This window comes from Nilaparvata lugens, chromosome 2 (assembly GCF_014356525.2).
Source record: "Nilaparvata lugens isolate BPH chromosome 2, ASM1435652v1, whole genome shotgun sequence".
Classification (NCBI taxonomy): Eukaryota; Metazoa; Arthropoda; class Insecta; order Hemiptera; family Delphacidae; genus Nilaparvata; species Nilaparvata lugens.
In genome coordinates this window covers 56,966,041-56,983,702 of record NC_052505.1, presented here as the reverse complement: position 1 = coordinate 56,983,702, position 17,662 = coordinate 56,966,041, and the positions used below count along the sequence as shown (strand labels likewise).

At 34.6% G+C, this 17,662-nt stretch overlaps 1 protein-coding gene across 1 annotated transcript; it reads right to left on the bottom strand.

Annotated features, from left to right (window-relative positions):
• Window positions 1-8,247: 8,247 nt before the first annotated feature.
• Window positions 8,248-11,831, bottom strand: LOC120349559. Its single transcript, XM_039419922.1, has 3 exons — window positions 11,783-11,831; window positions 10,037-10,151; window positions 8,248-9,159 (listed from the first exon to the last, which is right to left on the bottom strand). The coding sequence occupies exons 2-3, from the start codon at window positions 10,145-10,147 to the stop codon at window positions 8,953-8,955; spliced, it is 318 nt and encodes a 105-aa protein (XP_039275856.1). The 5' UTR covers window positions 10,148-10,151; window positions 11,783-11,831; the 3' UTR covers window positions 8,248-8,952.
• Window positions 11,832-17,662: the final 5,831 nt, after the last annotated feature.

Below are 17,662 nucleotides of genomic sequence, written 5' to 3'. Positions count from 1 at the left end.
TGATTTTACATCAAAATTTTCGAAAAGTGCCCTCTCCCGAACCCCCCTGTGCTCCTGATTGGAATTTTTCTGCATGGATCTGATTTTTTCGTACCTGAACGAAAAAGTTCCTCATGACTTTGCTGTGCAATGAACGGTTAAAAAGAAGAAAAGAAGAAGAAGAAGAAGAAGAAGAAGAAGAGAAGAAGAAGAAGAAGAAGAAGAAGAAGAAGAAGAAGAAGAAGAAGAAGAAGAAGAAGAAGAAGAAGAAGAAGAAGAAGAAGAAGAAGAAGAAGAAGAAGAAGAAGAAGAAGAGAAGAAGAAGAAGAAGAAGAAGAAGAAGAAGAGAAGAAGAAGAAGAAGAAGAAGAAGAAGAAGAAGAAGAAGAGAAGAAGAAGAAGAAGAAGAAGAAGAGAAGAAGAAGAAGAAGAAGAGAAGAAGAAGAAGAAGAAGAAGAAGAAGAAGAAGGAAGAAGAAGAAGAAGAAGAAGAAGAAGAAGAAGAAGAAGAAGAAGAAGAAGAAGAGAAGAAGAAGAAGAAGAAGGTTGATTAAATTCATGTTTTGAAGAATTCATTGTTACGAATGATAAATTGATAGGAGCTTATAAATATTTTCTAATTCAAATGAAATAACTTCTAAAAAAATAATGATTGGATAAATACCAATATTGAATTATTGTTGACCAAGAACTCAGTAGATTGACAATTCATTCAACTAATTCTGTATTGATAAAATTATAATTATTTTCTCTATTGATAATCAATTTCATCAACTAACTGGGAAAAGTACTTCAATTTCCATGAATTTATTAATAGAATTATATAAATCTAAAGTGTAGGTTGTTATTTTACCAAAAGATACGATAAAATTAATAGTTCTCTTCAGGGGGAGTTTTGACAACCCACAAAACTCATTTTCATTTGAAGAAATAATATGAAAAAGGTGCATAGGACCTTACTTTTTTGTTCAGCTTGCCAAAATACCCCTCATTTGAATATTAGAATTTTCGACTGACTGTACAGTGAGTCAATCATTCTATCAATGCTTGAATAATTTTGAAATTTTAATTTAATAAAAATGGTAGAGAATAATTATCATGTAGATATCAACACCTTTATTTGAATACATATTAACTGCATGCGTTTTCATATTGCCGATACAGCATTGATAAAACTGTAGACGTTTATTTAGCAGTCTCAAAAAACTGTTCTAGCTGGAAAATTAATAATACATGCCACGTGTAGGCTTATACATTGCATCAGGAAAACGAAGTTCAAAACTATGGTTTTCCTAAACATATGTTTTTGAGATAATTTCTTTGATGCAGCTGTTTCACATTCACCATTACAAATTATACAGAGTTTGTGAGAATGAAAATATTTATTGATTACCAAAGCAATACTATTATTATATTAATGATAATAATTAATTATTAAAACAATACTTTTATTATATCAATAATAATAATATTATTAAACATATTTATCAATTATCAGAACAATATTATTGAGGTTGAGTGGAATCAAGTAGAAAGCAATGATAGAACAGATGTTCTTTTTTGAATTTCTATCATATTATTTTGTTATTTCCAATGATTACAACATATGTTAGAATATCACATGTCAATAAATAAATATTATCTCATTCCTATATGGCACTTACCTTACCATGTTCATAACCTTACTTAATAGGATCCTTTTTCATCCATTGAAACCCTTTGAGGCAAAATATCTCAAAATCCGTTCTTAGTGCGCGTCTAGCATGTTTGAAGAATATTTTTGCGAAGTTTCAAGTCTGTAGGACAATTAGTTTGAGCTGTAGTGTGATTTTACATCAAAATTTTCGAAAAATGCCCTCTCCTGGACCCCCCTGTGCTCCTGATCAAAATTTTTCTGCATAGATGTGATTTTTTTTTCGTAGCTGAACAAAAAAGTTCCTCATGACTTTGCTGTGCAATGAGCGGTTAAAAAGTACAAAATTTTGGGGGGGCCCCAGCTCCCTCAGGGGGGCGAATTTCTGATAATGCTTTCTTAGTTGATGTTTTCAGGCTACCATAAACAATCGTGCCAAATTTCAAGTTTTTAGGCTCAGTAGTTTGGGCTGTGGTGTGATTTCAGTCCGTTGGGGCTTAGCCTTGCCTTTTATAAGTATATGAAATGAAATGAAATAAGCTCTCATTGAATGAGATCATTATCATTGGAGTTAATTATACTAAGAAAGCAATTTTTGTTTGAATATGTGTGTTTGTGGATATGTATGTATGTCGGATGGATCTCGAAAACGGCACTAATGATTCTTATTAAATCAGGAATATAGTGGGTCTGCGACGAAATGCATTATTTTGGAACAGGTCTCAACTCTGGGAAGATTCGCTGAAGTTCCATGAGAAAGGATTATTGGTCCCTCAAGTAGCAGCTGATCAGAAAAAAGTTTCCATAATCTGATGAAAACGTAAGAGGGTGTGAGCAAATGAAAAAGATTATGATAGCTGTAGTTGAGTTACCAAATTTGGTGACCTTATTTTAAAACAACGCAGTATTCATGGAACATCTGGAAGAATAGGTTCAGAAAGTGATCGGATGTTAGGGAAAGAAATTTAAAATCGATCTTTCCAAACATATGGTAGTTGAATGTAATGTTCATTGTGAGGTGATAGAAATGCGATCAATTTCTTCAGCTTCTGTTGTATTGGTTCCTCTGTTGATCCATGTTTGTACGCAGCCATGGCCTTGAGAGAGCCAGTTGCACTGTCTGTTAATTCATAATTCGGACTGACCACGGGAATCAATCAGAGAGGCCTTCTATTAAAAAAAACACTGCTCTGATTAATTCTCATGGAATTTAATCCTGATTGAAATTGAACAGGCTTTCGTGCTAATGGACCTGATATTTTCATGTTTCAAAATCAGCTAAAAACTGAATCGAAAACATGATATTTCATCAGCTGCTCCAATTTCCCTTCATGATGTCATTACATGACACATGAAAAATCTATTGATAACAAGTAAAAAATGAAGTTGTCAATTTAGATAGAAATTGAACTGAGTTACATTTTAGTTTACATCTAAATTTTCTTCCCTAAGCTTTTGGTTCAAGCTAAGATCAAAGAAAGAAATCATATCATGGTAGTTATTCAACAAAGTGATTGAATAAACTCTATTCAGATTTATGCACATTCACATTAAATTATTGATCCCACTTTAATATTTATGATAGTGAAGTTTAGGACATGAGAAATCAGCCACAATAAATGTTATACTGACTATTATGAATGGACTCTTATGTATGAGTGGACTTCCATGTAAGAGAGAATCAGTGGATTGGCTGCTTTTAAACTTTTGGATTAGTGAAACGAAAAGTGAGCAACAAAAATCTATGACAAAAATCCCAGAATAAGCAGCAAGAGATCCATGGATACCAGAGTCATCAAATTCCGAATCAACTTGGAATTATTGTTCAATTGCATCAAGCAAAATAAGAAAATACATGATCACTGCTTATTTAATATCTGTCAATGGGGAATATTAATTGCCAAAGAGTAAAGTCGAGGTTGACTTTCAAGCCCTGCCCAATATACTACAAAATTCGCTGCAATCAGACTAATATTCTACAGAACACTTTGTAACAAATTATTTTGAATAGCAAGCAAAATCGCTTACTAAAAAGATTTTATAGGTCTCGAGCAAACAGCTGCTCTATAATCACCGGGTGCGATTATAGTGAAATCAACAAGTGAAAGATTAGATAATAACGGGTATCCTGGTAACAATTAGAACAGCCAAATGGAAAAGAATCTTATTTGCTATTTATTGAAGTATATAAAAATATTGAAATTTGAGGTTAGGCTATAATACTTACTGGTCGGCAACCTAAATAATCGATCAAGCCATGTAATTTGAAATCTAGCCAGACACCTTTGGCAAATTTTTGTTGTAAACAAATAGCATTCAACTAGAGGATTTGGTAGCCACATGGCATGCTATTGTAAATGGAAAAACAACTTAATAAGCTTATAAAAATTCATTGTATAAAATGAGCATGTACAAAATACATAGAATAAATAAAAATTTAAAAGAAGTATGTATATTCTACCAGGCACATGGATACATTTGTAATTTTTAGATGAGCTAATCAAATTGCAGTGGTTGATTGGCGGTAATAACGAATTGATTCAAAAATAACACCCCAATTTTATATAAATGATAAGAATTTGTGAGTTATCACTACTTGGTTCATATATCGAATGCAATCTGAGTAATTATAAAATGTAATACATAAGATATAGGTAATAGCCTAGCAGATTGGCACGGACTATTTGATTATATAATGGCATAGTAGTTGAATATTTAAATATATGCAAATTTGGAAGACAGAAGTATGATCATAGAGAATAGGGGTAGATCAGAGCCCACTTGCTTGCCAGATGCCACCATGGAATGCCACTAAATTTATAGAGCACAAGTCCCTTTTTGTTGAATTGTACGTTTGAAAGATTTAAGTTTAAATTCATTCATTAATTTTCAAGAGACTTAGTGATGCTGTATTAAGGCATAAGTCATTCAGATATTCATTTATTCCCTTGGAGAAGACGACTTCAGCCACCAGAAAATCCAAGACAACGTGATATTTGGATCGCCACCATCATCTTGAGAATTTCAACACGTGAGTGATAATTATCGAGAAATATATAAATCTAGGGCGCCCTCAGTGCTTCGAGTGGAACAAGATTTAAAAAGCTAGCTCTTCGAAAGGTTATATAAATATTGAAATTAATATAAAACTTGCACAAGTCTTGAAAAGTACAAAAACGTATTCTACTAGTTAAGAACTATATCAGATTTACATGTCTAAGGATGCACAGATGAAAGAAATATTTAAATTTAATGTTGTAATATATATATGCTTACTCGATCATTAGTTTTATGAGCAAATTATAAAGATATAATGAAGCTCAAGTTCACAGGATAAATTAATTTATCTAATTTCCATCAGAGGCCGAACCTTTAGCCCTGAGATTTTTTTTATAATATATATTTATAATATATTTTTATATTATATAAATATATTTGAGACTTATAATTTATCAATTGATTATCTTTATCAATTTGGAAAAAATATATATATATGAGATTTTTATCGACAAGCAGCAGCAAGTTGATAACTGAGCTGCATAATCTAAATGCATATGGTTAATGATTTGAGAAGCACATGGTTACTTTTTCTGCTAAAAAAAGCTAAAGCCGAATAAGTGAGCTAATCTGTGATACTTTTTTTTATATATAAATTTACTCTTATATTTACTGTTTTTGCTTGTTGCTCTATACATCTATATATTTATTTATTCGTTGATAATTTTTGTAATATATTTATATCAATTTTTATGGTGTATCCTTTATTTGTTTCCCTACCTCCATGCATGACCAATCTCATTTTTATCTATCTAGTTACCAGTATTGAAATATTAATAAGATTACCATCCGACTATATTCTTCACCGAATAAGTTGGTTGAGACAGCAATATACAGCATTGATAATCAAATCTTTGGAAATAATACGTTCCAGACATCTATATGAATTATCCAATATCATTAAACACGAGCGAGTAAGAAATTGATATTATATATATATTCTTAGAACCACAACAAGGGTTATATATTTTATTACTCTATTGCTCTATCGATTGCAGCCAAGCAGGGCAACCCGTTATTGAAAAAAATAACGTGACAACTTCCAACACATCAATTAATTATTGGAATAATTTGACTCAATAATTTTCATGCCAAGTTGTGGCCCAATCTCAAGAACTATTATAACAACTTTGATAGAATTTAGATTATGAATGTTTCACAAAAATAATCTTATCTTTTAATTCCCGTAGCGAAGCACGGGTGCCCAGCTAGTTAATAATAATTCATCTGATTGCCAATAAATTGCAAACAGTGGAGTTTATTGGGAAAACATATACATAATTATTATAATATGCATACAAAAGTTGCTAATAATAAACTCGGCCAAATTATGATACCTCACTATAATAATAAGTGTGGGGATGATCATATTATTCTTTTCTAAAACATGTATGGAAATTTGTGGTAGAATATCATACTTATAAGTATATTTTAAAAAGATTAAAGTAGCTCATCCTATATCCTATTCACAATGAGCTCCTCGGTCTGGTAAATTCCAGTATCATAACCAATTTCGTACTGCTCTTTTAAATCTATATATATAGATTTCGTGTTTTGCGATCTGCGGTATTTTAATGTAAATTCTAGGACCTACATATTGTACAGATGTCTGACCAAAAGCTGTGTTCATTCTGGGAACGAGAAGGAAATTCAGATTTCTAGTTCTGGTACTTTGGCTATGGAAAATTGAATCATTAGAATTTGTATTTTTTTAATATAAATTACTAAAACTAATACATAAATAACTGTCTGACGCTGAGAACTCTACTTTCGATGAACAATTCACTTGTTGGAGAACGATTGTTTCTGTTTGTCATAGCCTTAAGAATACGTTTCTGAGCTTTAAAAATTGAATCTATTAAGTTGTAATATTCTGCACCCCAAACCAACAGTCATGAGAAATATACTATTTTTATCATATCTCTACTCATTACATGACGAAGCTGGTAGAGCTTATAAATGAGCTTTCTTATTTCCTTATTGTGATGTTACGTCAAACCATACACACCTGCAAGATGTCATCTTCAAAAAATAAATGTCACTATATTCATTCTAAAGTGGCATTTTTTTACTATTAAATGATATGAAAAACTTTTTTTTTGGAAAAAAGATTTGTTTCTCTTGAGATTGATTAATTTTCAAAATTTCCTGTTTCTTTGAAAGGTAACAATACCTTTGTGAAATAGGCTCCAGGTGAATCTCACCATATGATATATGTAGGTTGTAGAGGTGACGCCCAAATAGGACGAATTTGCATGATAAGAGGCTTTTGATACGGGGCAGATGGCGACCATCATCGAATCAATCGATCGATGACAGTGGCTGAGTTATGAATTTTTAAATATGAAAGGGAAGGCAACTGTCAAACAGCTATCATGTCATAGGAAATTATTATCAAGATAGACTCAACCATCACTTAATCATCTAATAACCCACATACACACACACACACACCACACACACACACACACACACACACACCACTTTTTTGGACTCCGGGGACCTTGAAATGTGTATAGAAATTTAGAAATTGGGGTACCTTAATTTTTTTGGAAAGCAATACTACCCTTACCCATGGTAATAGGGCAAGGAAAGTGAAGCAATTTCAATTGTTTAATTTGATTTGAGTTTTTTTTTATCTTTTTATTTGAAGAGGATTATCTTGAGAGCGATAAGCAATTGTAACATATGTTTTTCGTGAATATAGATCACTCTTGCGAGAGATCTCGCATAAGTTTTGACTTCCTGTAGATTGCTATTTTAATTTTTCAATCAGGCTCTCTGTATTCTTATTCGAGATTGTTTGATACTCTTGAAGATTCACATTACTTCTGTTGCCCGTGTCAAGATTAGATACTTATTTAGAATCGAATAAGAGGTTGGATTCTTCGTTTGTTAGGAAGAAAGAGTTTTCTGTTTTCAGTTTGGCTGCTGCCAATCAATAATATTTCTTTATTGTTAACTATTTTTTCGAAAGCTCTGTCTCTTTCTTTTACATATACATAAAAAAGGAAATTGATTTTCACTATCTGAGTCACTCTAAGGTGAAAAATGAATAGTCTAATAGTCCACATATAGTCCAGTCACTATATACATTGGAGCATGGAATTTATATTGTAGTTCTGATTTTTAAATATATTATTTGGGTACATAAGAGAAGTCCAGAACCAATTTCTTCATGCAAAATTTCCCTGTGCTAGATACAGAGTGGCCCAAAAACCTCGTATATTCCAGTTTTCAGCTATTTCTGCCAAATCTCGTAATCGAACAGAACAATTTTATCTCGCCTTTCTTTTAGATTATAGAGCTCTGAATAAAATGAGATCATTCGGAACTCTCTATCTCCAATTAGTCCTTAGTTACTATTTTTCAAAAATGAGTGGAATTTGAAGAAAAAATCAATTTTTTATGAAATTAAGTTTCTGATCAACAATATCTTCCGAATGTTAACATTTAGATGTATAATTCAAAATTTCTCTGGGCTGATTGTGCTCTACAATCTGAGATCAGGTAGAGCGCTCTACCTCATATGGTAACTTTATCTCAGCAGGTGTCAAATTATCAAAAATATTCAATCTTCACATGCTCTACCGACCGACTGCCAGCTGGGCACATGTAACAATGGCGCATTCAACATGGGACCAGTGATGAGAATAGAGCTTCCAAAATTATATTATTGGATAAATCAAGACTGTATGTCGCTGATGAATGTATGATTGGCAAGGGGAAATTATTTATGCAGCAAGTAAGTAGGTCGTTCATTATTTTTATGTCATAATTATTTGTGTAATTTTTATGGACACTTATTTTATGGATGTTTTATCATATGAATAATATTTGTTATTTTCTGACCACATTGATGAGGGATATTCTTATAATTGGCAAAAGGCTTAGTATGCAATTGCATTTCATGAGTACAAAAAACAGTAGTTTTTAGTGGAGAACAGTATTAAGTAAAGATACATTAGGCACTTAGCACTTGAGAAACTAAAATTTTGAAAGCGCTAAATGCTTAACAACTAATAGGTGTAATAGTTTAGGTCATACCTGTCCATGGTTTTTGAAACTTTTATCACTGTTACTTGAATATTCACTCACTGACACTTATTGTAAATTCTATCCTGTCAACCATATTGAGGCCCTTTTAACTAAAAATTTTACTTTTTTCAGATCTCTGTTTTAAAAATACATAATCGAAATAAATCACACTCCAGCCAATTCTGAAGTCTCTTATATAAACAAGGGTTTTTCTGATCCTACTTTATTGACGCCTAGTACCCAGAATTCATTGGTAGACGCGGTCAATACACCACGAGAGAGGGAGTCCGGTAGCATTTGCTCTATGAACTTCGATTCCCAAAATCTCCAACAGTTGTTGTCCACCTGGATAGATGAAGCCGATGCGCTGCAGGGAACAGAGATGGTAGATGTTGATGCAGAAGGGGGCGCAGAGGAACCCGCCGATCCACCATTGCCCGGCACAGAGCAGCATCTGGGAACACACAGCATCATGTCAACTACTGATTTAGACCCATTAACCAAAGTAATCATCGATCAAACCACCAGCACATTCACACTCATGCTACAAAGTGCCATGAGCAAGTTAATGAACAAAATTGAAATAGAGAATAAATAAATTGAAGATTCAACAAAAAAAATAGAACAGAGCATAGAAGAGACTAGGGAGGGAGTACAGGCAGTGAGAAAAAATGTGAGGAAATCAATAACAAAGTGGAAAATTATAGGGAACAGTTAAAAACCATGATGGACATAAAATTTGAATCTCAGATGGAAATTACAAGAAACTTAGAGGCAAGGATGGATGCTGTTAGGTGCGAGATTAATGGAAGGATAGATGGCATAAATATTGGTACAGAAAGAAAAATACAACAACTGGAAACTACACTGAAAATAGACATACAAAAAGATATAAGAAAACAAGAAAGATGTGGAACACAGAATATAACCACAGATATACAGAAAAATCACAATCTTATTGACTCTATAAATAAGCAGCAGCAAAGTTAACAGACAAATGAATTGATGGCGTGAATGACAATAGAGAACTACATGATTCACTGGAAGCAACCCTGAATGAACATCAATCTTCTTCAACCAAATTGAACCTGGAAGTAAAAAGTACTCGAAGTTCAGTTAGCAATCAATGGCAACAAACTCAGAATAAAATATCAGAATTGGAAACTCATATTCAACAAATTCCACTTAGAAGTCTGGTACTCCAAGCGAGCAAAACAGTGAACTCAGCAGGCATATTAAATGGGTTAGGTCGATCCGGTAACACAGAGCACCATTTACCATCTAAACCATTAAATAGATCAGATAAAATTGGTACAATCTCTAACACCCACCTCTTGGAATATGTGGCGACTCCATTTAACCAGTTTGTTGAGTGGTGAACCTCTGCTGTTTTTCCAGAGTAGAGCACATGAATTCCTGTCCCTGGATGAATGCATTGCCATATTTCTGGAACAGTATTGGAGCAAGAGTGAACAACTGGATGCACTAGCTGACATAATATCATGCAATTTCAATCCCAAGCTGGATGATGCATATGCTCCCTTCGTTACCGCCCTTCAATTTAAAAATTCTCAATTGGAGGAGCCAATAAACGATTCAGCTCTAGCCAACATCATATTAAAAAAGCTACCCTTCAGAGTCAGGATGGCATTGGCTACTCAACCGATAATCAGCTGTAAACACCTCATAAACCATCTGTATGGTATACAATCCATAATAGAAGTACCTAACCACCGACCAGATCAATCATATGGGCAGAACCAATATAATTCCAATTCAAACCAATATATGGAGCCGTTCTACAAAGCAAAACCACAAGAGCACCCTAGAGCCACATCTCAGTTTAAGCATTGTGACTACAATAATTCAAGGGGAAACCAGTATAATGGAAATTTTCACAACCATTCGAATAATCAGTATTCGCCACAGACAGGTTGAAGGAATTATTATGATGGCCGCAATCCTGTGAACCAGAACAGTAAATATATTAACAATAATCATGCTAAACATTATAACCCACCACCACATCAAGTAAGCACTAATTACACTATCAAACATGCAACCTGCTCAAATCAACAAGAAGAACAGACCAATCACCATAATAACCAACCACCAAACACCCAAGCCCACCATACACCTGTACCATCTTGCAAACAGCAACCCATATTAAGTATATTATTCCCCCCTCCCAAAAATACCCTACCAGCGACTACCACACCTCAAAAAGAAATAAGCTACATCATACCAAATCAAAGCAATCTACCCAACAAAAGCAATACTGTAGTACACGAATCCCATCACTACCGGAAAATGCGAACGGCCACCAGGTGGATCAACCAGCCACCGAGGAACACCAGGATGCTGTAAAGGAATTGCCAAATATGGAGCCTACATGCGATATACCGCCTTTGCATGCCACACCATCACATCAATGGACCTCCCCACAGCAGACCAAGGACCCCATGGAGGATCAACAGGACCACAGGTGCATACACCGCAAGGCCCAGAGATGGAAGCAACAAGGGAGGAACCGCACACGGAGATATGGCCTCTAAACCTGTTTCAAGCATCAGCAGGACGCCAAGGATCTGAAGGCCAGTTGGAGGAAGGACGCCCAGACACCGAACGACCGACACCAGGATGACTGACATAAGGAGATCAATGGCATACATCTGAGGCATATACAGTTCGAAAAGGATGCTTATCAATGTGACTGCTACTGGGGAATATATAAATGGAATGAAACTGATACAGAATGAAACTGATAAACGGAATGAAACTGATATATAGCAGTATGCAGTGAATAATTAAAATAACATGAGTTTTCATTATATTATTATTATCTATTGTGATAGATTGAATTTGATAAGCAAGCAAAATTGCTAAATGGAAAGATTTTATAGGTCTCAAGCAAACAGCTGCTCTATTATTGCCGGGTGTGATAGCAACAAATGAAAGATTAGATAATAATGGGTATCCTGGCTACATTTAGAACAGACAAACGGAAAAGAATTTTATTTGCTATTTATTAAATTATATAAAATATTGGAATTTTGAGGTAAGGCTATAATACTTACTGGTCGGCAACCAAATAATCGATCAAGCTGTGTAATTTGAAATCTAGCCAGAAACCTTGGCATTGCTACCATTGTTACCAAAAAACCTCAAATGAAACCAGTTACCTTATGAAGCCCAAAACCAAGTATAGTAACAGAAAAATTGTACCTGTATCTAGAGATTATTATTAAAATAAGAGACCTAAAAATTGTAAATGAAGTATGAGCCCAAAATTGTTACTCGATAGTATTTTTAAAAGAGATTTATTGTATAAAAATCAAAATGTTTATTGTTTGGTAAGTAAGTTGGTATCACTGCCGAGCGGCAGATTTGAAAATGCTGTATCATGGTTAGAGAAGAGAGAAATAGATTTAAGATGTTATATCTAAGATATTTTTATGTTGATAAGGAGGAATTTGTTATTGTCTTGATGGAGATTCAGGGGGGCATATGCAGAAAAGGTCTACAAGTTGTTATGCAGTTTAGAAAGTGATTTCAGCAGATATTTTCAGGTTAGGTTGATGTGTTAAAGGAAGAATTTGTATTAAAAACATTGTTGATTCTCAAAATATTTTGAATTCAAATTCGGGGGGAATTTTGTAATGAATCAAATTTGATAAGCAAGCAAAATCGCTAAATGAAAAGATTTTATAGGTCTCAAGCAAACAGCTGCTCTATAATTGCCAGGTGCGATAGCAACAAATGGAAGATAAGATAATAACAGGTATCCTGGCTACATTTAGAACAGCCAAACAGAAAAGAATTTCACTGCTATTTATTATATTATATAAAATATTGGAATTTTGAGGTTAGGCTATAATACTTACTGGTTGGAAACCTAATAATCGATCAAGCTGTGTAATTTGAAATCTAGCAAGACACCTTGGCAAACTTTTGTTGTAAGCAAATAGCATCCAACTAGAGGATTTGGTAACCACATGGCAACTTATTGTGAATGGAAAAACAACTTAAAAAAATCATAAAAATTTATTATAATTATGTAATGAGCATGTACATGAAATAAATAGAAATATTGAGGAAGTATGTATATTCCGTAGATGCATGGATACATTTATGAATTTTGGATGAACCAATTAAATTGCTGTAGTGTATGGGCGGCAATGATGAGCCAATTCAAATTCAACCATAGATATTCATATAAATGATAAGAATTTATAAGTTATCACTACTCAGTTTATGTATTGGATGTAATCCGAGTAATTATAAAATGAAATACCTAAGATATAGGTAATAACTTAGCAGATTGGCACAGACTATTTGATCTTATTAATGGCATAGTATCTGAATATTTAAATATATGCTAATTTGGAAGTCGGGAGTATGATTGCAGAAAATAGGGGTGGATCAGAGCCCTCTTGCTTGCCAGACGCCGCCTTGGAACGCCACCAAATTTTTACAGAGCACAAGTCCCTTTTGTTGAATTGTACGTTTGAGAGATTTAAAGTCCACATTCATTAAATAATTTTTATAAGACTTAGTGATGCTGTATCAAAGTGTAAGTCATTTAGATATTTATTTATTCTTTTGGAGAAGAAAACTTCAACCACCAGAAAATTCAGGACGACAGGAAATTTGGATTGCCACCATCATCTTGGGAATCTCAGCATGTGAGTGAAAATTATTGAAATATATGAATTTAGGGCGCCCTCTGTGCTTCGAGTGAAATAAAAATATAGAAAGCTAGCTCGTCGAAAGGTTATAAATATCAAAATTAATATAAAACTTGTGCAAGTCTTAAAAGGTACAAGAAACATATTTTACTAGTTAAGAACTATATCAAATTTTATATGTCTGAAGATGAACAGATAGAAAGAATATTTAAATTTAATGTTCTATTATATATATGCTCACTAATCATTAATTTCATTAGCAAGATATAAATGTAGCTCATGTTCACCAGATAAATTTATTTATCTAATTCCACCAGAGGCCGAACCTTAAGCCCTCAGATATATACTGAGATATATAAATGTATTAATATATTTTGAGATTTATAATTTTCCAATTCATTATTTATATTATTTTGGAAAGAAGAATTATTTGAGATTTTGTTGACAAGCAGCAGCAATTTGACATCTGAGCTGTTTGAAATAAATGCATATGATTGATGATTTAAAAAGCACATGGTAACATTTTGTGCTAAAAAACTAGTGAGCTAATCTGTGATACTTTCTTTTTGATATATTTTGTTCTTTTTTTCACTATTTTTGCTTGTTGCTCTATATTTATGTCTACATTTATTTATTCGTTGATTTTTTCTGTGTAATATAGGTATTTAAAATTCTATGGTGTATCCTTCATTTGTTTCCACACTTCCATGCATGACCAATCTCATTTTTATTTATCTAGTTACCAGTATTGGAATATTAATAAGATCACCATCCAACTATATTCTTCACCGAATAAGTTGGTTAAGACAGCGATATACAGCGTTGATAGTCAAATCTTTGGAAATAATACGTTCCAAAGATTTCTATAAATTATCCATTGAATACAACCAGAAGAGTATCGAATTTATAGCTTCAAGTTGTAGCAGTGCAAATTCTTGCATCTGAACTTGCAAACAAATTTCGACAAATCAGTCACAGGAATTGTGAACTGTTGTAGCAGCTGACGTCAGTAACCGGCAAGAGCAGAGAATTGCGGGAGCTCCTGGGCGAGCCAGTAAGAATATGGTATAATTTATATTCTAAGAACCACAAGAAGGGTTATAGCATTTTTTACTCATGCTCTATCGACTGCAGCCAAGCAGGGCAACCCGTTATTGAAAGAAATAATGTAACAATATATATATATATATATATATATATATAGCACTTAACAGAAAACACTTTTAAGTTTTGTAATAAAAATATAAACAGAATACACACGACACAGATAGATTAAAAACACTTAAAAACCATTGTTGCCTCCCTACCCTCTCATCTCAAAGACTCCTTCCACTTCATAGATATCCTAAGAAACACAACCCTCCCAACTGACTATCAACTCCTTCTTGTTACCATTGATGTGTCCTCCCTCTACACATCCATCCTTCATTCAGGTATGAGCTGTTCTTGAAAATCTGTTCCATGTCGTCTCAACACCTTCTCCAGCAGCCACTCACCCTCATTTACAAGCAGCCTCCCAACCTCAAAAGAATTTTTAATAAAGACCAATCACTCACCTCTGATGAAATCCCAACTCCACCTGGTACCCTACCCTGCAAACGCCTCTGCTGTAAAACCTGCCCTATCATTCATCCTTCCATTTTCTTTACCAGTCCTATCACCAACTACACCCATCAAATCAATCAATCCAGAGATTGCAACTCCATAAATTACATCCACCTCCTTTCCTGCAACTTCTGTCCTGACTCCTACATAGGTGAAACCAACACTGCCCTAAACCTCCAGATCAACAATCAAAGGGCTTCCTTTGAAAAAAATACTTCCCTACCCATCCCCACCCATGGCTCTGAGCACAACAACAACTTTGACGAATTCTTCGAAGTCAAGGTCCTTGGCCCACCAACTAATCCCATAATACTGCTTTTATCATTACACCTCCATTTGTCTGTGCTCTATGGTCTACACAACATCTCTACAGTGTCTCTGTGGTCACGACTGTTGGAATATTTAAATCTGCACCTCTTCACTCCCTGTTTGATTGACAAAGGGAGCCCAGCTCCCGAAAATTTTCGTTTAAGTGTGTTCTGAACAAAGCTCAGGCTAGAGCTACCAGAGGACTGTAATTTACTATTTTAATAATCAAATACAAACAAGCGGCAAAATTTAATCTTCAATTTGAGCAGGTTCTTTGTACAGTTAAACTCTGCATTGATGAACAATAAAAAAAGCAAAAACTCATCAAATTTATTTCAATCTTGACTACTTGCCCTTCGAAGCCTTTATTGGGTGTTTTGGTCAGGTTCAGGGTGGGACGAAATCTGGGAATAGACAGGTTATTGCTTACGGGCTGCCTTCTCGTTGATTCTGTGTTCAACTTGCGGGTTATACACTGTGTTTCGAACAAAGCTCAAACTGGATTCTTTATAAATTCGAATCTGATTCAAATTGATTCAATTCAATAGTATTTACGCAATTATATTCATAATCCACACACACGACACTCAAACAATTTACAAGAAATTTCCGATCAAAAATTACATGACAGACAAACACAATTTTGTCTTGCAAGACAACGGGCCAACAAGACAAGACAGAGATGACTTACAAAAAAAATCCATAATGCCAAGCAAGCAGGACGGTCTGCGCCAACACAAACACAAGCAAGCATTGGCAGAACTACAGTCTGGCATTCTGGCGCTACAATTCGAGTTCTCTCGCCAGAACATACCCCCGCCTCTGAAAAAATATTTTTCAGCCAAGTTACAAAACTGAAAAAACCATGGAAAGGAAAAATCCAGACATGCCAAAAAGAACAAAACACCAACACCAAAAAACAACACAAAAGAAAAAATGCAACAATCACAACAACTATTGAGTTGGGAGTGGATATAATTTTTTTACTGGTCTTTTATAAGTACCAGTTTTTAGGCGAACACTTGCCACTCGAACCTCGCCGTCACTTCCCGGAAACACTTGTTCAATGACACCCAGTGGCCACTGCAATGGAGGTGTGTTTGGTTGGTCAACTACCACAACCGTTCCCACACCGATAGAAGTGGGTGATTTCCACCATTTTTTACGACTTGGAAGTTCGTGCAGGTACACTCTTCTCCAATTGCACAAATTCAGATGAAAAATGTATCTTCTGTACCACTTTACATAGATACCTCTCAGCAACATCGAAATCTGATTCTTCTGATTGGGGTAAGATTCGTAAGAATTTGAGAACAAGAATAATTCTCAAAAGACGACCATATCCGAACAATGACCAATCAATGAATATATTGCATTTCTGTTACAATCAGGAGATCCTGTGACTGTCAACACTGACAGCTTTTTCGCCTCCAGTGGATCCACTATCTCTTCCATTTGAGTTTGGACGGGCCAATTGCATTCATCCTCTGCTATCCATGATGGACCTAAGAGCCACAACGGAAAGTTCACAAGCTCAACTGGTGATAAACCTCTAGACAAACAGTCAGCGGGATTTTCAATTCCGGCAACATGCATCCACTCCTGTATACAAGAATCCTGTATTTTTGCGATGTGATTACCAACAAATGTTTGCCATTTCGCGGATGGAGCATTCATCCAACACAAGGTGACTGTAAAATCAGAGAGTGCGACAATACGAGACACATGACAACGTTCACTTATAATAGTGACTACTGAAAATTCATGATTTCTGCCAACAAGAGTGCCACACACACAACTCCAAAAGAGGTATTGAAACAACTTTAGATGGTGCTACCTTGGACTTTGAACACAATAATACAACTCTTGGCTCCTCGTTCTCATTCTGTGACTTCACATAGATAACTGCACTAAAACCAGACAATGATGTATCACAAAAACCAATCAAACTGATGTGAGAATCCTGAAACAAACCAACGTGACGTGGAACAGCAAATTTCAACAATAGAGGCAACTCTTTTTGACAATTCTCCCAAAGAGTGCATATAGACTCAGGCGGCTTCTCGTCCCAATCCACTCCTAATTTCCACAGTTTCTGGACAAGACACTTTAAAAATAATGTAAACGGTGACAAGAGACCAAGTGGATCATAGATACGAGCCATCACTGACACTTAGTAGTGACGACCTCACCACTCTTGACTGAAAACTGAAACAAATCAGTACTAGGCTGCCAATTCAATCTCAAGATAGCCAAGGAGTTGTCTGCTTTGAAATCCTTGTACGAAAACGATTTCTCTTCCTCTGACAATTTCTCCAACATCGATGGTGAATTTGAAGTCCACTTTGTGAGCGA

Bases quoted from the DNA above. Each gene is read 5' to 3' on its own strand.
- LOC120349559 (XM_039419922.1), bottom strand. From the start codon at position 10,147: ATGGCAATGCATTCATCCAGGGACAGGAATTCATGTGCTCTACTCTGG. The intron at 9,160-10,036 runs GTGGGTGTTAGA...GTGTGTTCCCAG, and splicing joins GTCGCCACATATTCCAAGAG to ATGCTGCTCTGTGCCGGGCA.